At 41.5% G+C, this 26,087-nt stretch overlaps 1 protein-coding gene across 1 annotated transcript in view; it reads left to right on the top strand.

The window, feature by feature from the left end:
• Nucleotides 1–26,087, top strand: part of UNC13B (unc-13 homolog B (C. elegans)) — a 190,935-nt gene that overhangs the window by 46,734 nt on the left and 118,114 nt on the right. Inside the window, exons 10-11 of the mRNA XM_009889740.1 lie at nucleotides 8,708–9,034; nucleotides 10,907–10,997. Of these exons, the coding sequence (XP_009888042.1) occupies nucleotides 8,708–9,034; nucleotides 10,907–10,997 (418 nt within the window). The remainder of the gene's footprint in view (nucleotides 1–8,707; nucleotides 9,035–10,906; nucleotides 10,998–26,087) is intronic.

Here is a 26,087-nt window from a genome sequence, read left to right as displayed (position 1 = left end):
TTTAATCCTTTAAAGATCTTCTCTGAGAAGGAAGTGCCAAAACAAGAAGTCATAAAAGAAGAGCACACCAAGGAGGACAGCCATGCTGTGAAAGATGATGAGGCAAACAGAAGCGAGAAACCATCTGGACAGACGGCAGCCAGGACCAGCAGCATTATTCCGGAGATACGGACGAGTGAGACCAGAAGCGAGGCAGAGGTAAACGCAAATAGCACTTCCGTGTCTTCAATCTTTGGCAGGCTCACAAACTCAGTCAGTTCCTTCAGCCTGAAAGCCAATTTTGATGGTCTCTTGGCTCCCAAGCAGCAGGATGTGCCACAGAAGCAGTCAGATTTGCATCGTGTTACAAATCAACCAGATGCCACTGTGAAAGAGGGTGCGCCTGCTGCCAGGGAGCAGCCTCCTGCAAATCGCTTAGAGGATCAGCATACTACAGGTCATGGACTGGGAAACAAGCAAAACAGAGGTAATGTGGAACTTAATTCACAGCCTCAAGATCAGGGTACATCACCTGAAAGGTTTTTCAGTCCGCTCAAAAAGTCTTTCAGTCAATTGTTGCTTCCTTCTGCCGAACAAGAGCAGAAAGAAAGTACATCTGCGCATTCTAAAGGCCATAAATCTGAGGAGGATATAAGACAAAATAGTTCATCAAATGAAGAACACTCATTTCCTTTCACTGGGAAACTTCCTTTTTTCAGTGGTTTGGGTTTTTCAGAAAAGCAGGAACATAAGAATGAGAAAGGAGGCGTTATTCCTTCGCTATTAAAATTTTCTTCTGCAGAAAATCTAGCACCTTCACAGGACCAGAGAAGTCATCAGCATTCTGGTAGCATTTCTTTGCTTGAAGACAGAAACAGTAAATCAAAAAATGCCATTTCATTAATATCTAGCTCTGTTCCAAATTTATCAGACCATAAGGAGGAATTTGTAGAAACCAAAAACATGAATAAAGAAAACCTATCTAGTGCCCAAGTAAATAGAAAAAAGCACCAGGAGAGTGCCTCTGGTACCTGTAAGGCTGCAGGAGAGCAGCAGAGAACTAAGAGTACTCAGGAAGGAGCTAGAAATGTAAAAGGAGAATTGACAAGAGAAGGACTGAATGCACCACACTTTAATGACAGCTCAGTTGAATCCACCTCTTCATCAAGAGGGCCAGACGCTGCAAGTGCAGATGATATGCAGAAGAAGCACACGCCGGGTTTTCTTTCTGGCTTTCTTCGCATTTCTTCCAGTGAAAACACAGCAAATAATCAAGACTTGACTGCTAAAGGCGAGAGTGATGGCCAGAAAAGCACTTCTCCTGGATTATTTTCTGGCTTATTTAAGTTTGCTTCAAGTGAAAACTTGACTGAATGTAAGCAAGAGAAGGCGAAAACAAATTCTCTAGGCTTCATGAAGCTTTTTGATAGAGGTGAGGATTCTATCTCAGAGACAAAACCCAGCAACTCGGGAATGGCTTCTGACACTCAAAGAAGCACTGAAGAAAAGCAGGAAGCTTCCAGCTTCTTAAAAAATCTCCTGCCCAAACCAAAGGAGAAAATGGCTAATGTGAAAACAATGGAATCTTCTAAAATTACCGACCACCTGTCCAGTGCAAGAGTACATAAAACAGCTGAGCCCCATATTCACCACTGTGGGGATCCTGTGTTCCCTGATCCTTTAAATTTTCAAGACAAGGTACAGGACTTATCTGCAAAGCCTGTAAATACTAGGCATATCCCTTATCAGGATGCAGAATGCAGGGTTTTTCCAACTCTTTTAAACAAAGGATCAAATGAATTTCTAAATTTAACTAATAAAAGCTATAACCTTATGGAGCAGTACTCAGTTTACCAGGAAACAAGAAGCCATTCTAGCTTTGAATGGGAATATGAAGTGGGAGAACTGGCTGACACCCATGAAATTGCAGTACCAGTTTACTACATGTTAAACCAGAACTCTGTTCTGCCTCCTCAGTTCTTGGACTGGCCTGAAAATGATATGGTGGTGAATCTCTGTAAAAAAGATGGAAATGCAAATGTCATGGATTGGCAGACTAATGCCAATTTTGATGAACAGAGTTTAGATTTAAGTGTGATGTCATATGAGTCATTTGACCAGTTAATGTTTCAAGATGTTTGTTCAGAAGAAAATGATGCATGGACTGCTAATTCTTTCAATGAAAGTTATAGTAACTTTGCGCCATTTGAAAGAGATGGCAGTTACTCATTAGAAGAGTTGCCCATGGATTTAAGCTACTCCTCTGGCTGTGATGGAACTATGTGGACTCTAATTGACCAAGAGACTTTAAGTATGGATGAGAGCTGTATGTACTCATCCTATAGCCAGGAGTATCAGGAGTGGCTAATGATGCTTGAGCAGGGTATATGGTGGCCATCAGAAGATGGTGATTGTGGATACTACATGTACAGTGACAGCCAGTATGTGTATTCACTGCTCACTGATCCCACTGGACAGTATGTCTACGTGTGTGCACCTGAAACGTATTCCTACCCGGACTGCTGGGATTATAATTTTCAAATGGATTCCATTCCAAGAGCTGTGCTAGAAGACAACACAATTGCTGTTTGTGGTTTTAAAGTCCCTCTTGGCAGTGAAGATGAGCTGTTCTGGTTTGCTGAAGAAGAGTCTTTAGATGATTATACAACAAATAAACCCCTGGATTTGTCAGTAGCTTTGCAGAGGAGTGATCAGCTAATGAACATGAATTTGGAGACTTTTTCACAGATGTTTGAAGAGTCTATTTATTATCAGAGAGAGCAGCCGTTAGACTTCTCGAGTTATAAACTTCAAAAACTCAAAGTAGATTTTAGACCTGAGAAAGAGACCCTGAATTATTCAGAGGAGTCTCCGCTAACCCTTGATCTGAGAACACGTTCCAGAGCTGCTTTCAATAAATCGCTGAGTAAGGAAGTCCACACCAAGGAAGTGGATAAGGCTGTCCCCGTGACAACTACTGGGAGCGGGTCATCAGGATTCTTTGGTTTCCATCTGTTTCAATCTATTCCTAAAGCTGAAGAAACTGTGGCATCTACTGAAAGAGCATCTGCTGAAAGAGTAACAGAAGCAAAAAAGACTGAGGAAGATAAGAAAACACCAGTGAACAAAGTTAGCTCTTTATTTTCTGCTTTGGGTGGACTAATTGGAAAGTCTTCAGGTCCTGACCTTGAGACATCAGAAGATTCTGCCTTGAAGAAAACAGACACGCAGTCAAAATCATCTGAAAGTAGAACTGATGTTTTATCACTTGCACCAAATAGAAAATTAGATGAGGCACAAGCAGGGCAAAAGTTTCCTGTTACATCAGAACTGAGAAGAAATGCTTCATCAGAACTTAAGTTGGAGGCTGCTAGAAATGAAAAGACAGAATTAAGTCAGAATGAAAACATCCGTGTTAAAAAAACAGGATTAACAAAATCTCCTTCTCAATTGAGCCAAACTGCTCCAGATGGCAGGCCCATACAAGAAGAGAGACCTGTTAAAGCAACACCAACTTCCAGGCATATTGAAGGGCATGCAAGTATTAATGAACCTAGTCAGTCACAGCCAAATCAGAGCCACCCAGCCACTGAGCCAGAGGAGACATTATTTAAAAGTGCTCTGAAATTGTTCAGTCTTGGAGAAGATTCTTCTGCAAGCTCAACTGCGACCAAAACCCAAGCTTCTGGATTTTTTGATTTCTTTAAAACGCAAGTAAGCAAAGCACCACAGCCATCACCAGATTTGGAAAAAAGTCAAAGTGATAAACCAGAAAAGGTGATACAGCCAGAACAGAAAGAAACCTCCAGCATCTCATCGTTATTTGGATCCCTTGGAGATCTCTTCAAAGTGGAGGCTGTGTCTTCTCAACCAACCTCAAGTACTATGACCCTGCCAAAAGCCAATCGCAGAACTGTGGCTGAGTCGAGGCAACAAACTGAGAAGTCTGGGGGTCTTCAGAGTGCCAGTATGCCATGTCTGTCCTCCACCCCTAAGGAAAGGGGGAGAAGAGAAGACATGGACAAGCAGGTCTCTCCTAGCCCTGGGGTGCAAATGGAACAACGAAGCAGAAAAGCTGAGGAGGAGACTCCTGAAAATAAAAAAGTGCCTCCTGGAAACACTTCACAGAAGCCAATGGGTGTGGATCCCAAAATGAGCCAATTGAGTCAGTCAGCTGTGCCGCAAAGCAGCATACCCACGGTTACACCAAAGCAACAAGGAGGAAATCGTTTAGGAGGCACAGTTAATCAGGCAAAACCAAAGCCAGATCAGACACCTAAAGAGTCTGGTTTCAGTTTGCCGTTCAGCTTTTCTGATATCACTGCTTCGAAATCACAGCCAGCCAGTAGGAGCATATTCTCGTTCTTCACTGGATCAGATGAACCAAAGCCTTCAGCACCTGCTACTGCTCCTGCTAGTGGGAAGCAGCAAGAAACAGAGGGGCTGTTTCATCTGCCCTCCTTCTTCTCCAGTGGTCCAACTGCTGAGAAGAGCATACCTCAAAGAAGTACTAGCTTTAGTTTCTTCAATTTGACATCCTTTTTGGATGAAAAGCCGCAAACTGCTCCAGGACAGGAGAATAATACAAAACCAGCTAAACCAGTGAACTCTAAGCCATACGTAAAGCAAAACGTTTCCACTGACTCTGGTGTTAAAATGAGCAGTTCTGCCAGGCAACAAGATGCAGACAGTAAAAAAGAAATTGATAATATTATTGCAGCAGTGACTGGCAAGAAGATTTCTAATAACCTCACGATCCCAGAAAATAAATCGGAACTGTTGGCAGTGGACAATGTAGAAAGTGTTGCTGAGGTAGCTGAAGAGAGTGACTTGGAGAAGCTTCCACAGGCTGAAGACGCTGCAGTAACCAATTCGGCTGCTTCTGGTCCTTGCCTTCAGACTCCCAGTGTGCAGGAGGGTTCTCAGGCCCAACAGGCTATTTCCTTAGGGGCGGAAGAAGGTACCTTGGATAGCACAGGGAAAATGGACAGTGTTGTATTTCTTATTGATAAAGAGCCTTATTCTTCAAAGGAACAAGCTGCTGAAAAGAAAGATTATAGCATGGCCTTAGATGATAAAATGGATTCCCAGAGTCTAAATGACTTAAATATTATGAGTGACACAAAAAATGAAGCCGTCTCTGAAGAAGTATCTGTGCAGCGTGAGTTGCCAGAACATAAATTACCTGAACAAACTCTTGGTGACAGGTTACAACAGGCACAAGAGCTACACTCTCATTCTAAAATGCCAGAGGCATCTAATTTGCAAAACAAACCTAAGGAATCTGAGAGCGATAAATCGGTACTGGATTCTTCAGTTGAAATGTTTTCAAGTTTCATGACAAAAATGAAACCACCTAAAACATTATCTGGTTTCTTTTCCCAACCTCAAGCTACTGCACCTCCTATTGCACAGAAGAAAAGCTCCTCTTTCTTTGGTTTCTCATCCCTCTCAAGTGGCCCAGCACCAGCTTTCACAAATGATCTCTTTGGCATCTTCAAAGGTCCAAAAGAATCTCCAAAAGACATGCCTCCAAAATCCACCCCTAAACCTCAAAGCAGTAGTGTGAAAGATGTCATTGGGTCTATTCCAGGAAAAGGCTCTAGGGAGACAGAAAATACAGCTGCACCCAGAGAGTCTAAAAGAGATGTCACAAGCTCTCTGAAGGAGGATGTATTACCTGTTTCAGCAGAAGAGAACTCCACAAAAGAGTCTCCTATGAAAATAGAAACTGAGGAAAATAGAAACTCAGAAACCTGTAAAGAGGAACCTTTGAGGATCACTCCAGAAACAGCAGTCTCTAGTGAAAACCAAGCCGTTGAGGTTCTGCAGTTGGATAATGATGCACAGTCCTCTGAGACAGTAGATACTAAGCCATGCCAGTCACATTTCAGTAATGCAGTTGATGCAGTGCAAGCTGAGGGCACTGACCAGACTGATGCAGATACATGCCAACTAGATGTGGGGTCTTCACACATCACAGAGGAACAAACTGCTTCTACAGACAAGGCAGCCATTGATATTCCTCAGACTGGCTCTTCTGATGGGCTCAAACTGGAAATGGAAGCCCCAGCTAAGGGGGCAGACGCAAACCTTTCCCAATTAGATGAGAGTGCTATACTTGAATCACAGCCTGCTGTTACAGGGGATGAAGCTAATGCTGGTATTGATCAGCAGGACAGTAGTAGTAATGATAGAGAACCCAAGGCTCCAGCTGATGAGCCTAGTGTTCATCTACTCCAGCTGAACGAAGAGAAGACAAGTGAGGTAGAACAGCAAACTGCTGTACAGGAGAAACATGTAGCAATTGATGAGGTGCCTGCAGAAGGGATTGCTTCCAAATGTGACTTGAAGAAACAGGATAAACCTAGTAACATTCCTCCAGATGCAAACAGTGGTAAAACAGTCTTTGAAATACCAAACATGCCCAGTTTGCCAAAATTCAGCTTTATGTCATCTGCTGATAGTGGAAAGCCATTTGGGTCATTCTTCTCTCAGCAGCCACCTTCTCTCTCTAAAGCAGGGACAGATCAAGGCCTCATGTCCAGTTTTAAGAAACTTTCTTCAACTCTGTTTGAAGGAGGTAGTGAAGAAAAGGTGAGTAAGCCAGAGAGCGCCCAAGGAGCAGTCTTTGGGAAAAAGCTAGATTTCTCTTTTCCCTGGCAAAAAGACAACAGGGAGACCTCTGCCAAAAGGGAACCACATGTACAACCACAGGCTTTGTCAAAACCAGATGACAAGGTGTTAGGAACAGTCAGTTCAGATGAAAACTCAAAATCTGCAATCTCAGATCAACTGACTGATGTAAATATAGAAGTAAACTTGTCTTCAAAGCAGCCTGACACTGTAGACAATGAACTTTCTGAAGAACCATCTGGTGCAAGCTCTGTTGATGAAACATCCAACAAAGAGCTGGGAGAGAAGTTTGATAAAGAGTCAGAAGATCAGCAGAATGTGATTTCAGGTGAACTGCAGAAAGAAGATCAGGCAGAAAAGCACGCACCAGATGAGCCTGAACTTAAAGAAGCTGAGCCTGATTCTGCTTCTAATGGAGCAATGCTTCATCCTAGCACACAGGCTGCAGATCTGAATAGTGTGGAACAACTGAATGAGAAAAGGCTAGTTACAAATGAGGCATAATAAATGGTTTCAAGTTTTTTGACCATTTATAATGCAATAATGCAGCAGTAGATATTGGCCTTGGTGTCTGATGTTTGTAGCTCAGTCCTATCCCCTATTTGTTGTAAAGTGTTTGTAGTATTACTGATAGCAGTCACAAAGGAAGTGGCAAACTGCATTCACTAGTTACATACAAGGCCTTAGACTATTTACTCACTTCTTCCACTCTTTTCTGTAAGTTTAATTCGATTTCCCATGTTCTTGTACTATGTCCCACTGAATGAGGTGCTTTTAGTGCTAATTTCATTAGCCTTTCAGAAGTTATGTGCTTTGTGTGTTAATTCTGCTGCATACAATTCACTTTGCTTTCTTGTTTAGTGATAATTATGTCTTATTTGCTAAGAAAAAAGGTAACACTAGGTAGAATGTATTGGAACAAAAGAACATTTTGTTTTCAAAATTTAAGGTAAAGACTTAATTTTAGAGAGAAATTTAACTTACTGATGATGTATTATAGAACTAATTAAGTTCTTTTCACATTATTGAGGATGTTAAAACATTTTCAGGGATATCGGTGAAGGTATTCTAATGCTTGCTTTTTCTACTGTGCAAAGGTTATTTCATGCAGTTATGAAAGCCACTAAAGGAAGGTATCAATATTTCATGTGTCTGTATTCAGTCCTGGGCATGTGTTAAGTTACAATTGCCCTCAAAAATCAAACCAGACTCTCTAAACTTACATCTCTGCATGACGTAAGTGAAACTTGTGCCTCTGATCATACAGTTGTAACGCTGCACTTTGAAAACTTCCTATCTGGGTTCAAATTCTCTGAAGTGTGCAAGTGAGAAAAACGTTAGTGCTGCTTAAATCTTGGCCATAGTTTTCCTGACTGCATGAGAAATTTCTGTCCACTGTGTTTTGTGTGAAGATTGTAGGAATTCAGTCCTGGAAGTGGTGTCTTGAATCACAGAGATCATACCCCTGTGGCATTGGTGTTTTTGATATAAATTCAGTTCTTGAAAAAGCTCTATTGGAGTGAGACATATCGCTTCTCTTAGAACCTTTTGTAACCGTAGAGCAATTGTTCAAAGTTGATAGTCTTGACAACCTTAATCTTGACCGCAGTGTATTTTATCATAAATGTATCATATATAAAAATAAAGTTAACTTTAAGTTAACTGTACTTTTTAACAATAGTGATCTTAAATGGTCATGGTTAAGAACTTAGCTGCAGTGAAACTGCAGAAGACAGAAACACTTCCATTCTGAATTGCTATGTTTCCATTCTTGTTCCTGTCTGGTTATTAGAATATCTTCACTGGCAGTTTCTAGCTGATAGAAGGTGAAGAAGTAGTCAGTTGGTGCAAGAAAGACCATTGGTGTATATGGTCTATATACTGGTAGGTTGCATATGAAGTATTTCTACTGCCTACCAAAGTTTTGCGTTTCAGAAGTCTAGATCTAGTTCAGGGAACATAGTTAAATGTGACTTCATAACATGTCTTTTCAGTAATATTTAGTGTCCCACTCAGTTTTTTACATGTGCAGATTGCTTTGCATTTCTCCAAGCCATGTTTTGTTCTGATGGAGTTTCTTATTTTCTCATAGTCCTGCTGGCAGTAGTAGATATGGCTCCTCTTGTAATGTCAGCCAGGGGAGCTCTCACTTAAGTGAGCTGGACCATTCCCACGAAAGTGCCCATGGCTCTGAGCAAGAAGATGATCACCAGGAAAGAGAGTCAAATCATTCCTACCACAGTTCAAGCAGCTACCAGAAGGATGGTCAGGTGTGGCTCAGGGAGCAAGAGGAGCCTTGCAGCAAAGGAGAGGAGGAGAAGGTCTGCGAGACAGAGGAGAAACGTGCAGACCATTCTGCAGCCAGGTTACCTCTGGAACTTGAGAATCCCAAGGATGTTGATGCAGAAGCCCAAGTGAGGTAAGTGAAACTATTACTGAGTTCTTTTCAATTAATTCAAAGAGGATTCCTCTCTTTGCTGTTTCCTGAGGCAAATTATGTACATTGCTCTTGCAGACTTCTCTAGCAATTAACTTGATGTTGCTGATCTGTGGAACTTCTTTATGTGCAGGGCGAGTTATTTGTAAGACATTGGCTAAGGTTAAACTGTGCTCGCTGTGTATGTAAAGAGGAACGCCTGCTAGAGCCTTGAAGCTCCTTTGCTGTATTTTCTGTTTCTGGTTTGATAAATGTAGTCTGGCCCAAAGATAGCTGCTTCCATTGCTCATGTGTGGTCAAGCTTACATGTGAGCAACCAAGAACTACATATAGTCATGGTTAGAGGTGCACTAGTTCCTCCTTTCTTGTGTAGTAGGCTACCACAGTTAGAGTTAGTGTTTACGTAGTTGTAGGTTGTAGAATTACAATATGAATAGACATGTTGCTCTGACTCACTGTGGCAGCTTTTCTTGTCCTTGCATTTGGGCTTTCCAAGCTGTCAGCAATATTGAAAACAGTCTTCAAAAGTATTTCAGCTAAGTTTGGGGGAGTAATGTGCTGAGTTTTGTACAGGTTTTACAGGAATTTCAAGTTTCACTACTTAACTTTGGGAGTGACATTTTTTTCCTTGAGGTAATCAAGTCATTGCAGCTACTATTGTGGGTATGGTTATACTTTCATAAGTATGAGGGATTGTTTTCATCTGGTTCAGTTAGATCCATGGAAAGATGTCTGCCTGTCTGTGACCCTTCAAATGGTACGGCTGGTGTCACTGTGCTTATATGAGAGAATTAACCACAGCAGTTCCTGTGTAGGCAACCCTTACACTAAAGATGAAAAAAGGAAAGCAAGACTAGAAAAAGTGTTAAACTGTTTATAAACTCTGAGTCACTTTCCTGTTCTCCTTACAGAGCAGCAGGAGTCTTGTCCCAGAATGGCTGGCCTATATTTGTTCACAGGGAAGGTTATTCATGTAGTTTCTTTCAGGCTAAGTTAGGCATCTAGCTTTGATACTCCTGCATCACTGGCTCCCTTTCTCTCCATTATCTGGCAGTGCCTTCCTCGTACGCAACTCTGAGCATTGATCCTTAGAGTTGCACCTGAGCTAGCATGGATTCATGTTGCTCCCAGCTATGTATTTTTTTTATACCATCAGCAGCACAGGGTGCTTTGCAGACAGGGAAATATGTTTGTTTCAGTGATTTACACGTCAGCAACATATAAAAGAAGGAATGTAACCAAAGGCCCAATGTATCATGAGGTTAGGGAGTGTAAAATATGCTGTGGGGCACTGAGATGGAGCATTGCTGCCAGGTGCACGTGCCCCCTTAAAAAGCTGTAGGAAAGGGTGGAGTTAGAAAGGTGCAATGAATGGTGAAAACCACAGCTGAGCCCAGTTGCCAGTGTTTCCACTGAAGAGGGGCTGTAAATTTGTAGCAGTAGGTGTGAGCAGGAAGAGGCAGTGGTTAGAAAGTACCTGCAACAAGCATGGAGATGAAACATTTTCCATCTGCATCTTTGTGTGTGCAGTTATGATACCAACTTGAACTGGCTTGATCGGGTGTCTTGGAGTGCTTTCCTGATGTTCCGACCAAGATCAGCTTACTCCTGGGGCTGGACCGTATCCTAGCTTATACCTTTCAGCTCAACAGTTTCCAAGATGGTTCCTGTGTGTAAGGAAAACTCTGCTTTAGCCTCTCACTTCCCAGAGCATGTGCAGGGCAGTGTTGATCAGAGCCTGTTGGCTACTGCAGTTTCCAGAGCTGAAGCTGCGATTGCACTGTGCAATGTTGAATCTTTAATGATACAGGTAAGTGTTTTTCATATAGTGATTTTCTGTTTCTTGCGTTTAAGCTACCATGGTGACAATGAGCCACCACCATTTCCACCAGCAAGAGCCCATTGGATTAGAGCCATTAACAAAGTCCGAGTGCGTCTTCAAGAGGTAGGATGGAATATTGCTTCGCTCCTTCTCTGTGCTGCCTGGGTTTTAGATCTGTGGCTGAAGGTTTCATTTCTTTTTCCTTGTAAGACACCTCTTATAGTTTTGATGTTTTGCAGACAAAAATTTAATCAAATGTATTGTATAAGACTGCAACATGTTGTGATGTTCTTTGAGCTATCTATTTCCATTGAATATTTTGAACATCGTTGTGTGGACCCTAGCAATGAATATCAGAAAAGATGCAGAAGCAGAGAAATTAGCTCTGAATTTGTAAATAGTAATAATAATAATGTCTGGGACTAAATGTTTTGTGTTAAACTGTTCAAAATGAAGACTTTTTCTCAAGGCAACTTGAGGATATCTCGTTAGCTTAGTAGGAGTTATCTGTATTATTTGTCGTGTGAAAATGTTCCTTGGGAAACTTTACATCAAATATTTTTATATATACTAATTGAAAGTGGGTGTATAATAAGCCTTGGTATTTCCATCTCATGAAAGTAAGATTTAAAAATAAATAATCTTGATTTGGGAAGTCAAAAGGAAAAGGTTATGACATTTTCTTCAGCAGTATAAACAGACTTGTTTTAGAAAACAGCAATTAAGACCCAAAAAGTTGGGGTTTTTTTTTTAAAAAAAAAAGTCTTTTGCTTGCATCCATCTGCATGCCCACAGAAAGATAACATATGGTGTTCATATTCTATAGATGATAAACTATTGCCTACTACCCAAAATGCAGAATTAATATATTTCATTTAGAAACACTACTTTCTTCTAGCGATCTCTTGTTTTGTTTTTATAAAAAAATATTTTACAGTATCTGTCTATCAGTAGCAGGAGTCGTCTTTTTATTCTGGTTTTGTTGCAGATTTTTAGGAAAATAATAATTTAATTTTTTTTGCCTCTGGGGTTGTGTCTGAAGTGCCATAGCAGAAATAGTTTTTCCCTTTGCTTATCTGGATTGTAAATTCTTTCCCATCTAACAATTACTGTGTTACTTCACTTCTGAGCAGAAGGGATTTGGGTCAAAACTGTCCGTGTGACATGGAAAGTGAAATTTAAGAACACCGTTAGTATCTAAGAGGAAAAGGAACTTCTGTTGTGGTTTTGTAGAGCATGCAAGCAAAACATTTTAGTTCTGTGCCTTATGGAAAACAAGTGCACAAGCATACTGGAAGAGACGAGATGAAGTGATGCCTCTCTCTGGATATCTCTGTTTTTTTCTGAGAGAGTACAAGGTCCATGAGGTGGTTCAGCGTCAATCTTTGTGTTTCTGCTGAATTGGAATGAAGACATGCTTTGAGATGACTGTTACAGAAACACTAGTTTAGTTATGATAGCAAAATGTCATGAATTGCTTTGCATTCACCTCTCCTAACAACTACTGATCCAAAATTTCCTTAAAACAAATATAAGTGATGGAGCTTTCCAGCAGCCTGCTCCACGGCTTAGCCATCTTTACTGTCCAAAGGCTTTTCCTAACCTCTGCTCTAGATCTCTCTTGTGTCATATAAATCTGTTTCTCATGATCAGGACCAGTAGTAAGTGAGCAGAATGGATTCTCTTCCTCTCTGAAATAGCAAAGGGCTGCTGTGAAGAGAGGACAAAGCCCCACTCGCTCTTCTCATGTTCACTAAATGACCCTTTTTCTTTTAGCCTTTTCGTGTCAGTTTTTAGGCACTCTTGAATCAGCCTGTCTTTTGTTTTTTTCCTTTTTTCTTTTTCTCTCCTTTCCTTGTTTTTCTTGAAATGCAGTGTCCAAAGCTGAATGTAAAAAACCAGCAGAGAGCCTGCTCATGTGCACTACAGAGCAACGAAGACTTTGTTCTCCAGGCTCTGATCCTGATATCCCAAGATATCAGGTATCCTGCTGTGAGGGCGCCTTTTTATTGCAGACTAGCACTGATGTATAGATAGCCTCTTATCCCTTCCAGAGCTGGAGGTTCCTTCTGAAGAAGGGCTTTGTCAGTTGTTCCCTAGCCTATATTTCTGTTGGATTACAGCTGAATATGGCTTCACACTTGTTCTTACAGAATTGTTTTTTTCACTTAAGCACATTGCTGTCTGTCTCTTCCTAATCTGTTATGCCTACAAATGCTTCAAGTTGTGTGTGAAAAAGTTGTGTAGTACCCAAGCTGCCAGGCTGTGTGTTACCAGAGCTGCCTGAGGGACACTGCTTGATACATTCTTTGAGGTTGGCTACCCAAGTATAATTTTTTCCAGTGTGTTTGCATCTATTTTAGCAATTTCATCCAGACCTCAGGATATAAAACTTCTACTGTTCCTCTCCTACCCCTAAGACTAATTTACCTTGTCATAGAAGGAAGTTAAATGCATTTGACACAGTTCTACTCTTGATAAAACTCGCTATTATTTCTCTCCTTTTTTATGTTCTGGAAGATTTGCAAATAATTTGATTATTTGTTCCAGTCTTCAATTCCCAGGAGCGGGGGGGAAAAAAGTCAAGTTAGCGCTTTCATAATTATCTAAGTCCTTCTCTTCCTATTTTTTAAGCATAAATGCTTGCTTTGCCCTTTTCAAATCTTCAAGTACATTGCCTGTTTTTCAAGTTCTTAGCGCTTTGTGATTGTCAGTGTTGCGACCTGGTACCTGAGGAAGAAGATTTATCAGTACCATCTGACTTAGAAATAACTACCTTATCTGTTTGCTTTCAAATTTGTTTTCCTTCACTGCAACCTGTTTTTTATAACTTGCTAAACTTCTTTTCCCTTTTTTTAAAAAACAGTATTAATTCTGATAAGTGCCTGACTGCAATTGTCCCTGTCAGGGAAGACCTTAAGCAATTAAGGCATCAAATGTTCCAGCCTTCTTAAGGCCACCTGATGATAGCTTTGTCTTCCCATGAGTAGCAGCCATGCTTCTTTAGGTCATATTCTGTGTTCACTGCTAGGTGTTTAAATTTTGTTCCAGTGTTTAGAGCAGTTGCTTATGTCCTTACTGTACGAAGAGATGCCTCCACCTCTCTTCCATGTTCCTCTTCCTCCATGCACACTATCATTTCATTAATATGTGTGGAGCTCCAGCTCACTGATCCAAACTGCTGGATTCCTCTCACATAGGCTACCAAAATGGTTCTTATGACTCTTAATTGTTAATGATCTGGCTGAAATGTGAAAGAAAGAAAGAGGAAGAAAAAAAAAAAAAAAAGAGATACCCAAGAAGTTTCCATATGTGATGTGATCCCCTAAGCAATTCAGCCTCCTACCTGGGAAGAAATTAATATTCATGTGAATAACATACATGCATCCTACAGCACCATGAGTCAGACAAATGTAGTATTTTAATTAAGACTTGACGGTTATAAAATGGCACAGAAATTTGTAACTGTGCATGTTAAAGCTTTGTGGTAGCATGCACAGTTTTTTCTTCACTTCTGCTGTTTTCCTTGTTCTCTTTCTGTGTTTGTGAAGAGGAAACTTAATTATGCCAGAATCAAACTAGGGTTTTCAGCCCTGAGAGGAATGACTCAATAATTGTCACCTTCACACTTAGAACTTTGTCTACAAAGAGGGATTAATTGATAGCTCGTCTGCTGCAGTCCCTCTGTGGGAGCTTCTTTTCCGGAAGAAGAACAAACACATAGCTAGTGCATCTTCAACTTGCAGCCCTCCTTAACTGAAATAGCCTTGTGCTAGGGACGTGGCTGTGTGACTTTTAAAGTTACAAAATTTGAATCTGAGTTTTGTATGACACAGAAGAATTGGCGGACTGGAGATGAGCAAAAATTCAATCAAATCGCCTCTCTTACCAATTCTTTCAAGTATATTTAAGTATTACAGTGGGTTGTGGGGTCTAGGATTTTATCCACTTATATTGAATTTGTTTACAGGGGAAAATGTCTTATGCATCATTCTCCTTTTTTATGTCAGGAGATTAAGTACATCAATTGACTTGTTTTCATTTCAAACCCAAAGTCACTGGAGCAGTGTTTCCTCTCTTTTTTCTTCTCCTACATCCCATTTTGTACCAATTATTTTGATTTTAATCTTCACCTTTCCCTGTTAAATGTCAATAGTCTGTTCTTTTTGACTGCTGTGTAACTAGATCACATACCAAGATGGCAGATGTAGTTCATGACATTGTTTTTCTGGAACTTGATAAGCACCTGCAGTGGGGGGACTAAATGACTGTTCTTCTCTAGTGTTACAGGTACCAAATCATATCCTCAGTGTTACTTTCCCATGCCCTATAGTTTCACAGTCAGCACTTCTGATCAAGCACCTGCAAGTATTTAAGGACCATCAGGGATTAATTTTGAAAACCCCTGGTCCAGTGAGCATATTGTATTGGCAATTTTTGGAGTCTGAAGCCCTATTTTTATTTTGAGACAGCAACCTGTTGGTCCTTTCAGTAGCCATGGGGTACCCTGAAGAGTCCTTTCTGGACTTCCACTGTTAGTGAGGACACCAGCAAGGCACTAACTGGTGCTAGCTTTGGTTGCTAGTTTGATTCTAAGTTACCTGACTGCCCCCACTCCCCACATGTGAATCCAGGCCCTCTCATCACTAAAACCACGTACGGTACACAAGCCCAGATGGCTAGTGAAGGACATGCCTGCTTTGAGTCAGTCACCAAAAGATTAGAAACTGTCCCTTTCCACCTCTCACGAACTGTGCCGTCCATGCAATCGCTTACTCTGGGCACTTTATTTCCCTTAAGCCTTGTTGCCTAGGTGTCTTTTTATCAGTCCCGTGAAGATGAGTAAGCTCTGCATTTTCAAAGCCTCCCACGCAGTGGCAAAGAAGCAGACTGAAGCATTGTGACTTTAACAGAGAGTCACTAGAAACTTCTCTTCATACAGAGAAACTACATCTCCAGTTAAATGTCTTCCTTCTTTTGTACCTGTTTTATTTATGAAGGTTATCTTTAACCTCCACCAAAATACCACCATTGCTGATCAAATGTCCCAGGGATCAGGGTTGGTGGAGGTCTGCAGAACACCCTTGTGCTCATGAAGTCACTGTTCTTATACCAGAGAGGAGATCAGATCTGCGTAGGTAAGGTGCGATCTGAGGGTTGCTGCTAGCTGTAGTGCAGACTGGCTGTTGTTAGGAGTCTGTGCTCACAATGGCAGTCAAATGCTTTCTGGATACCTTATCTATAAAATGCCTGTGCGGCTTTCGGATCCCTTATGGATTGCACAATAATAATTATTTAGAAAGCATTTAAATACAGAAGTAGTGGAGGTGTTCTACTGTCTCCCCCATGCCATAATCTTACTTCCCTTTGCATCTGAGTTTGCAGACTGTTAAGTCTTGTAGGACTCCCCAAAGCCTTCACGGGTCATTCCCTGGTGCTTGAACAACCTGTGTCTGTTGTCTCTTCTGGTAGCCCCTCTGTGAGGGCAGGTTCGGCTGACACGTACTCAGAGGAAGAAAAGCTTCTTTCATCTCCGAGTGTCTTAAATAAGATATCTGCATATTCATATCTGTTTGGAATAAAATGCATGTTTATTTATCCTTACTGAGCTTCTCTGAGACCTACCACTTTTTTTAACCTGCTTTGCAATAGATGTTAACAGTTATGTTACAGCAAAGAGATAATTATTTGTATGTACACGTAAGAAAATAGTGTTGTGCCCTTGTTAGCTGCTGTTGTGATTTTAGAATAGCTTTTTGATAACATTATCTCCAGTGGGAAAAATCAACACACTTGCCCTTTTTAGAGTAGTTATGCTACAATTAGGAGAAATGTTCTCTTGTGGAGCAACATGCTGGTCAGAAATGTTTTTTATAATGACCACAGCAGCTAGGAGCCTGTTCAGAATTTTCTCCAAGCTTCTCTGAACATGTCAATATACTGATACTCAACTTCTGTTCACTTCTGCTATAAAACAGTTTTGGTGTCGATGGTTTGTATTCTCCAGCACACAGGACATCTGTCCCCTTCAGTGACAGCAGAGTTCCTCCATACCCTGCTGTTGGTAGTTAGAAAAAAACCCAAGTTTTCTTAGTTGAAGCAGGAGTTTGCAGAGCGGATAGCTAACTCTCCTATAATGCTATTTTGCTTTTTCACTGCAAGCATCCTGTGGGCTTGTAAGGCTTAGGGTAGCCTCCATGAGAAGGCAAAGAATGACGTTATCTCTTTTCCTGATCTATAGTAGTATCCAGGACGAAAGCTTTGCTTCTATAGTTTTATATTGTAAACTCTACACATCTATAAGTCAAAATTCTTATGAAACCTTTGAATGGGAATCCAAGTGTAATTTCCTTTTCATCCAAGATTTCCTTAAAAAGAAAGGGAAGATGTTTGTGCAGCATCTGGGATATAGTTTACATACACAGGATGTTCCACAATTGGGTGCATCTCTTACTTTGTGCCAGTGCTGCACATTAAGTTCAAGCAATCCGAAACAGAACCTGTATGCGTCTGTTCTCTGACTTGTAAGGTCATAATGGCAGTATTGGGATGCATGTGAATAGTCCGCCATTATATATATATTTATTTTTTAATTGAAACACTTCATATGTGAGCGTTTGACTTCTGGACTGAAGGTGGATAGAAAGTAGCTGCTGCTTTTGCAAAGTGTGGTATTTTTTTGGGTGGGTAAGCAGATAGACTTTCTGGTTTTGATTTTTTGAGATTGGCTGGGATATGATGGATGGGAGACCTCTCCATGGAACAGCTGACAGTTTAAGCTAGAATATTTCTAGAATAAGGGGGGAACAGGACTCTAGTTCCTGATCTAAACTGCGCAGTATTGGGATTTTAACCTAGGTTTGCCACATTTTCTAAAAGTGCATTGACTGCTAAGCTGTAACATTCTTCTAGGGAGTGACTCTTCCCTGTGTTCCTTTCCCTGTTTGGACATTTTAGACCTGAGAAATATTCCCATTCAAATTCATTGTGGTCTTATAAAACAAGTTTTGATTCTGACAAGCTGGTGTTTTCTGAAGGAAAAGGTGTCTGACTCACTTCCATTCTTCTCCATGGAAGGTGTACCTGTGCTGATCAGAGAGCAAGATGTGGGTGGCAGCAGTGGGCTGGCAATGTGCATAGATGACCTTGTGTCTTGTATAGCTCCTAGGTTCCCAATTAGACTATGTACCCAGAATTGCTGCCTCTTTGTCTCTGGTATTGTTTCTCTTAAGCGATCACAGCAAGTTCTGTATTTGTTATCTCCAGAAGTGACTTGCCTGTTGCAGAACCATCCATGTGCACAGAGTACCTCTGAACCAGGATGAGCTACAGTAAGCTCTTTTCCCCTGTCCAGGGCTGCCCAGCTTGCATTCACATTTGTACCATGGCTTTTCCAAATACTTTGTCGAGCAACTGCTTGTCTTCTCGCAGGACATCCTGCAGCAGTTGTCCAAAGCTTTCAGGAAAACTGGAAGCCAGGTCTGTTTGCAGTGTGGACCAAGCTTTCTAAATAGTAAACATGAAAGACTGTCTAAGAATACTAAAAATGCTGGACCTGAGGCGACCGTTTCCACCTTATGCAAAACTGCCCTCTTTGCGCCTTGTTTTGGGGGTGTAACAGCAGAAAGAATTACAGCAGTGTGCTCTGTTGATACAGGCTTGTATCTGATGCGGAGTGGGGCACAGAAACCTCTGGCATCCAGACCACCTCAGCGTGGCACTCACGCATGGTGCTCATCAGTAGAAACAGAGAACTTCGTCTAGCCTTGGAGTCAGTTCCTCCTGCTCGGAATAGGGGTGCAATGGGAGAGGTGGGTGGGGGGACTCCTACCTGCCACATACGCAGCCCTTAAAAATAGCATTGGCTGTTGGGAGAGCCAGACTTCACACTCTTATTTTTAAGGCTCTGCGTGGGAGGAGGGGATATTTCCCAGTGTTGTGTATTACTGAAGCAATCTGTACAAGAAATGCTGCACCAGAGAGATAGCAGTGGGCTTTGGCTTACAAAGCAGAAGCCTTGGGGAAAAGATGAGCTAACCAGCACTGGCTGACAGCATCACAAATGAAGCGTTAACTATTCGTGCAATGTTAGCAAACACTTTGAATAACATCATAACTTCATAGAAAAAAGCAATAGGTCAGAAAAAAGGGTTTGGTACACAACAATTTTGTCTTTTAGTGTTGTTTTTCTTTCACTTGTTTCTTGTTTTCCAAGCTGCATGGTTATACAACTTGTTTAGATGTAGGGCAGGGTTGCCTTGCATGCTTCTGAGCTAATTTTTGGAGTTGTGTAAGGGTGGTTGTAACTGGCATCTTCTAGTATTGTGCATCTGGATTTAATAAGTAAGATGATTTGGTTTTTTTCCACCCATTGTACAAGTAGCATTTGGAAGTCAAAATGCTGCTAATAATGGTTAATGTAATGCCTGAAGACAGCAGGACTCCAGTGTTGGCTGGTGCTATGTAGTGTGTAAAACAGAATAGCATTTTTATTTTCTGCACATTTTAATGTTAATGATATATTGAATTCAAGCCACTTGAAGGTCTTGTGATACAGCAAATGAATGCTGTCCATTAGGAAGTAGTTTTTGCCAGGCGATACGAGAACTTTCTTTATCTAAGACTCCTTTCTTGGCAACCAAACAGGATTTTTAAGCCATATCATGGCCACCAGCAAGTTGTCTACTGTCCGCTCATGTTTAGAGTCTGAACAATTTTGTGACATTGTGGAGGGCTGATCAGATGAGCCTGGATCAAGCTGTGTGTTCATTTGCATTGCTGTGATGTTTAATCACTGGCACTTTCAAAAAGGGATTTTTGGTGTTTCCCCTTTGGTTTCATTTGAAACCTGTTCTTGGTGAAGGTGGGACCAGTTCTTCCTCTCCTTGTCTTTTGATAAAATCTGTAAGGAAGGGCTTGTAGCCTTTCCTGGCAGTCCGTGAGCTGGGTTTGTAAAGCGCATCCTCTGCTGAAAGGCGCTTGAGAACATCAAGGTATCGGATATCTGTTCTGCAGGGAGAATTTCCTGAACACATTGGCAGCTTCATCCTTTGTGTGCTATAAAACTAAAGATAACTTAGGCATAAAGCTGGGGTGAAATCCCAAAGATTTTAATCTGATTTGTTTCATCTGTTCAGCCTGAGACTTTCATCTGTTGCTCAAGCATGCAGGTACCACATGCTGGAAGGGCTGTGGAAAGTTTGAGTGCTAATTTACCGGGGTGCAGCAGGCAGCGAGTCTCTTGCTGTGTAGGGTAGCTGGTGCCTTCAGGCTTGCTGGATGGTGTGGTACCAGGTGAGCAGCTGTGCTACTCTCTGGCCCGTGGGAGTATCCTCTTAAGAACAGGAGGATCCTGTTTAAGCCACTCATGCATTGGATGAGGAAGAGAGAAGAAAGGTCTGTTCTGGGTAGCTAGAGGCTCATTTAGTCTACCCTCACTGGTGTGTGAGGCTAGAAAGTATTACCGCCTGGCAAATGGGAAAGTAGAAACGCTAATTATGTGCTGCTCTGTGCTACACTGTGACAGACCAGGTGGGCAGTAGGTCTCGTCTGCCTGTATTCCCCTAATATTTCTAATATGCCATGTAGGAAACCAGAAAATGGTTCGGAGAATCATAGAATTGTCTAGGTTGGAAGAGACCCTTGGGATCATCGAGTCCAACCACCTACCCTGCTCTACAAAGCTCTCCCCTACACCATATCCCCCAACACCACATCTAAACGGCTCTTAAACACATCCAGGGATGGTGACTCAACCGCCTCCCTGGGCAGCCTGTTCCAATGCCCGACCACTCTTTCTGTGAAAAATTCTTTCCTGATGTTCAGTCTAAATTCAGAAGATGCTGACTATTGCAAAAACCAGAGAATGGGTTATAGAAGTGGGAAAAGGGATGACACTGGGGCAGTCTGGGGAGGGGAGGTGCTGAGGATATGTGAGATGAGGCCAAGCAAGTATGGCTCAGCTTAGCAGACTGGAAGAAGAGAGCGGATGTTGCTGCCGTGTAGTAATAGAGCAGGGGAGTAAATATTGGCAAGTTTACAGCTATTTAAGCTAAAGGTTAATGTTAGTGCAAGAACAGAAGGGTATAAGCTGGTTATGAACAAACCCAGGCTAGAAGTCAGAAAGCGATTTTTCTAATTGTTAGTGAACAGCTTCCAAATGGGTTTCTTTGCCCTTTCTGTTTCTAATTAATCTAAAAATGGGTCTGTTTATGAAAGCTATTATATGACAGTCGCCTGTGGGAGCAAAGAATAGGACTTCATCATCCAGGAAGCCTCTCGGTAGGCTGTGAGAAATGTCCGTGGAACCACAGCCTCTGTAACTATTTTTCGTAGCGTGGCCTCCCCATGTTCACACTGCCCACCTGCCTGCTTTTGCTGCCAAGCTGTGCTGTGTTGCAGGACCCTGTGGGTTTCAGAGCACAACCAGCGGTGCGTGGGAGAGGTGTTGGCTACGTAGATGCTGTCACTGAAGTAAAATTATGAAAATCATATTGCAGCCCCTCTTGGATGGTGGCTTTTCTACGTGGTTGTGCAGTAGATATTAAGGATGCTAGGATGTGAGGGTTTTCTTGAAGAACGGTAGTTATTAGTGACTCATGCCTGGTAATAAACCTGTCATAGATATAATTTTGTTTTCTGACAAATGTTCAAGTGGTAACAGTTTCAGAAAATATGGTGTCGTTTGTAAACAGGTTTGTTCTTAAATGAGATTTTTTTTTTTTAAAATTCCCCGTGGGATTTCAGATGCATATTTAGACAGTAAATTGCAATTGAACCTATACTCATTAAAAGGTTTTAAACACTAACACTGGAAAATTATTTTCTAGGAGAGCTTGAAAAGCAATAGAAAATATCAAGACAAAACTGGTGATGTGTACTAAAAAGCAGATAATAGAGCTGTCCATCTAGAAGGGAATTTAGACTTAGCCTTGAACTTATTTATCTATTTAGCCTCACTTTGGTCAAGAATTTAGGTTGTTATATGCAGGAATATATGGAAAACAAATAGAGATTGCTTTATGTAAAAGATAAATTTATTTGAACCATGTTTCCTTCTGTTTTTTATTTTTGTTGATGAGTCAATATTCACCTTGCATTTTAAGATAGCACACACATTTTTGAGAAACTGAGAGTACTACATTTTATTGCAATTTATTTCGTTTTATTCAGTGTATCATGTTAGTGCAGCAGATTGCAATGCCTGTAAGTGTTTTTGTGATATCTCATGTAACGGGTACTTGAAGGATCCAGTTTTGTCTGCACAAATATCTATAGATTGGCTGGTGTATTCACTCTGAATTTTGTTATGCCTAATTTAAGGAACTTAATTTACAGCAAGTACAGCTCTCCTTCATATTTGTGTGACATAGCTACATGTTACTCATCCTAATTAAGTCATTCTATTTTTAGCTCACAGTAGTAATATCTAGTTAATATACAACTGTGTACAGCTGCTAGAAGCATCCCTTTTTCATCCTGTCTTTACCTCCACTTCTCTCCAGCTTCAATGAAGGTGGAGTGGCTTCCGTGACCTGAGAGCACAGAGCAGAGGCAGCAGCTACTGGAATGATCCCCCCACCATCCCTGCTCACTATTTGGGTGTGTTTTGGTCAAACTGTGCTTGTCCCTCCTGTCAGACTTACCAAAGGGGCTAACTGGACTCTCAGTCCCTTGACTTAGGTCAGGTATCTAATCAAAGCTTGGTTTGTAGCAAAATCTTCATTCCCTTGCAGAGGCTTTCTAAATCCAGCCACTTTCTTTTTTTTTTTTTTTTTTTTACGTTAAATTTCCTCCTCATCTCTCCTGATCAGGGGAGCAGACTGACTGAGTTTCTACCCCCAGTTAATTCAGGCCCATTTGTAGAGCCTGTCAAGTGCCTTTACTAGAGGTGTGAAAGCTGTGTTTGGGCTTATTAATATGGGTGTGATTGCTGGAGTCAGCTTTGTCAGAGCTACTGTGTGGCGGTGCCCCTTTTTTCTTCTTCAGTGCCTACACTAACAGTGTCCTCGGAGACTGACAGAGGCTTATATGTGGTTCATAACAAGTATTTATGGGGTATTTTTGTCCATTAATCAACTGCTGCCTTCTGCAGGGAATATAAATATACGAAATTATTCCTGCCTACAGAGAAAAGCATATTATTTAAGCCAGCAGTCATAAAGACAAAGGTAGGGTAGTAAAAAAAAAGATTATTTCCCTGATTTTTGAAAGTTGGTGTATCTGTAGCAAATGAGGAAGAAAGTCCTGGCAGAGGAAACACTCTGTCGGCAGAGGTAGCTGGGCACTGCTCCACGTGGTTATTAGTTGTTATTCCTCTGCCTCTCTGTTTCACGATGCTGGACAAGCCATGGTGGTTTTTGAAAAGGGCTTTTTCCATTGCTTCTCCCTGTGATCCATGAATTGATTTCTGGTTATTTGATTTAAGATTCTGGAAATGAGCCATCAGAGCATTAAGTGAAGTAGCTGGAAGACAGAGTTCACTGTTTGATGCGCTTGAAACTTAAGCATCCTGAAAAATCAGGGTTTTGTTATCTTGAGATGGGTGTTCAAACACGGAAGGCAGCCTTGACCTGCCCTCATTTTTCACTTGTAATGGAGACCTTTTCATTTCACAGGTATGCTATTAAAACAACAATTAATACTTGAATTACTTGAGTAATATGGTGATGAGTGCAAAGAACACTCCTTAGCTCACTGCATGTAATGGTAGGGCCTGGCTGTGACACAATAAATAATGCACATTGTCATGCTTTGAATAACATGAAGGAAACAATATTAAATAGTTTCTGTTCAGGGAGAACACCCTCTCTTGTTCCTGAGAAAGGGGTTTACCTTCAACCAGAGAAAGAATCGTCTTTAAGTTCATACTGGGTGCTGACCTGTAGGATCAAGGTGCTGAATTTCTGTAGCCAAATCCTTATGTATTGGACCTACCTTTTGCAGAATGCATGAACAGTTTTGTCAGAGACCATTTCCCTGTTCTCACTGTCAAGCTCAGGTAGGAGAACATGCTCAACAGTGTTTGAACTAAGTCCTCATGTTATGGACAGCCGGATTGTCATGCAGACCATCCATACGCAGTAATGGACCTTCATGCCTGTCATGCCTTTATGTGTTACCATGTAGTTTCCTACCTGATACAGGTTCTGGAATGATACAGGTAAGGAGCAATAAAAGTGAGACCTGGGCAGTATGTGAAGAGATTAACTAGATCATCTGTCTTCCTCAAAAGCATCCCTCAAAAATGCATGTATGCCCTTTGTTAATATCTTCTGTGATAGAGATTTTGTAGCTTCCTTAGACAATCCATGCTCACTTATACTTAATTAAAAGCTTTTCCAGACGCCTAACCTAGCTTTCCACAGCTGCAGCTTAACCCTGTTATTTCTTTATCTGTATTTACAACAGAAATACTGAATAGTTTACTTCCTTTGTGCTTGCCTCAACTAGTTCATGTTGGAAGGCTGCTATGTCTACCTGGGGTCTACATTTCACAGCATCTGAAACTTTTCCTACCCAGGTTTCTGGATCAAAAAAAGCACTTACAGCTCTACCTGAGAGTATAATTTCAGGTTTTTCCACCTCCAGCATATGTCTGTGATCAGATATCTTTGCATTTTGGTGATGCTGATTATTTAATTAGATGTGCAATTAAGACATTGATTGTAATTTTCCAATTTCATGAAATACCAAGTCCTTATGTTTTGGATGCCATTAAGAGGGAGGGATGTAATTTGAAGGAGGAAGCAGCAGAGGGAGAGTTTTCTCTGCTATAAATGCTTCCTCACTGCCTGTTGACTAAGGTTTTCAAGCTGGGTCTGGTTTAAAAGCCAGTGTAATAGTTGTTTCTGGAATGGGGGCATTGAGTTTGTAAAATTTTTTAATCAGCTGAGTTGTAGAGGGTAGCACAGATTTTCTAAGAGTCTGTCTTCTACATGTATGTTTTGATTAAAAAGGGAGAATGACAATTCAGCTGAAGAAAAGCTTCCACGCTTTTGGGTGAGCAGCCAAAACCCATGACAAGGGCTCTGGTAGGGGTATTAAGGTGTTTTCAGGAGCACGTTTAAGAAAGGTTTTCTGTCTGTAATTGCTGGGGCACAAGGAGATAACATGCTACCCCAGAGCCTGTCACCTAAGGCAGCTTTGTTTTTAAAGTCTGACTCTGACTTTGAGTGTGGGCTGTGACGAGCGGGGTTGGCACTGTCTTGGTAGAGGCTTCAGAGGAGGTGAGGCTTTTTTTGCCTTGGAGTGGCTGGAACTTATTGGATGAGTAATAAAACGGCCTCTTCTGTGAAGTGTTGGGTTGCAGAGCTGATAGTATTTGGTTTTGTATCCCAAAAGTCAAGAGTGCAAACCATGTGGAAACAAGAATGGGACAAGCAGGTTTAGCCTGTGCATTTAAAAGGCTGCTTCAGGTCATCTCTTAGGAAAGGCTTTTTCTGTTGTTGTGAGTGACCGTGGCGACTATAAACAAATCAAATGGAGGATGATTTTAATCTGAGCTTTTCTAACTTTGACCAACACCCCTTTAAGGATTTTGCACCTTAAAAATTCCCATGTCAGACTAAATCTGTTCTAGCCTGAGAAGGAGTTTTTGACTGGTGCGGCAGCAGCAGCCTGAGAGGGAAGGAGAAGGGAGGACTCACTGCAGGCAGCTGTGAGGTTTCTTCTCAATACCTGCCTGATGAAAATTGGCCTTAGCTGAAGTGTGAAGATTTGTAGCCCTGCAAAAGCATTAGTGCTATGTTAACTCATTTTTTCCTTAACCTTATAAAAATCACACAGAATCACAGAATGGTCAGGGTTGGAAGGGACCTCTGGAGATCATCTAGTCCAACCCCCCCGCCAGAGCAGGGTCACCTACAACAGGTTGCACAGGACAGCGTCCAGGCGGGTTTGGAATGTCTCCAGAGTGGGAGACTCCACCACCTCTCTGGGCAGCCTGTGCCAGTGCTCCACTACCCTCAAAGTAAAGAAGTTCCTTCTCATGTTAAGATGGAACTTCCTATGTTCAAGTTTATGCCCATTACCCCTCGTCCTATCACTGGGCGCCACTGAAAAAAGACTACTCCCATCCCCCTGGCATCCTCCCATTAAGTATTTGTAAGTATTAATAAGATCCCCCCTCAATCTTCTTTTCTCTAGACTAAAGAGACCCAAGTCCCTAAGCCTTTCTCCATAGGAGAGATGTTCCAATCCCCTAATCATCTT

This window comes from Charadrius vociferus, unplaced genomic scaffold (assembly GCF_000708025.1).
Source record: "Charadrius vociferus isolate BGI_N301 unplaced genomic scaffold, ASM70802v2 scaffold37, whole genome shotgun sequence".
NCBI lineage: Eukaryota > Metazoa > Chordata > Aves > Charadriiformes > Charadriidae > Charadrius > Charadrius vociferus.
The sequence above is the reverse complement of the archived record's forward strand: the minus strand, read 5'-3'. Positions and strand labels throughout refer to the sequence as shown.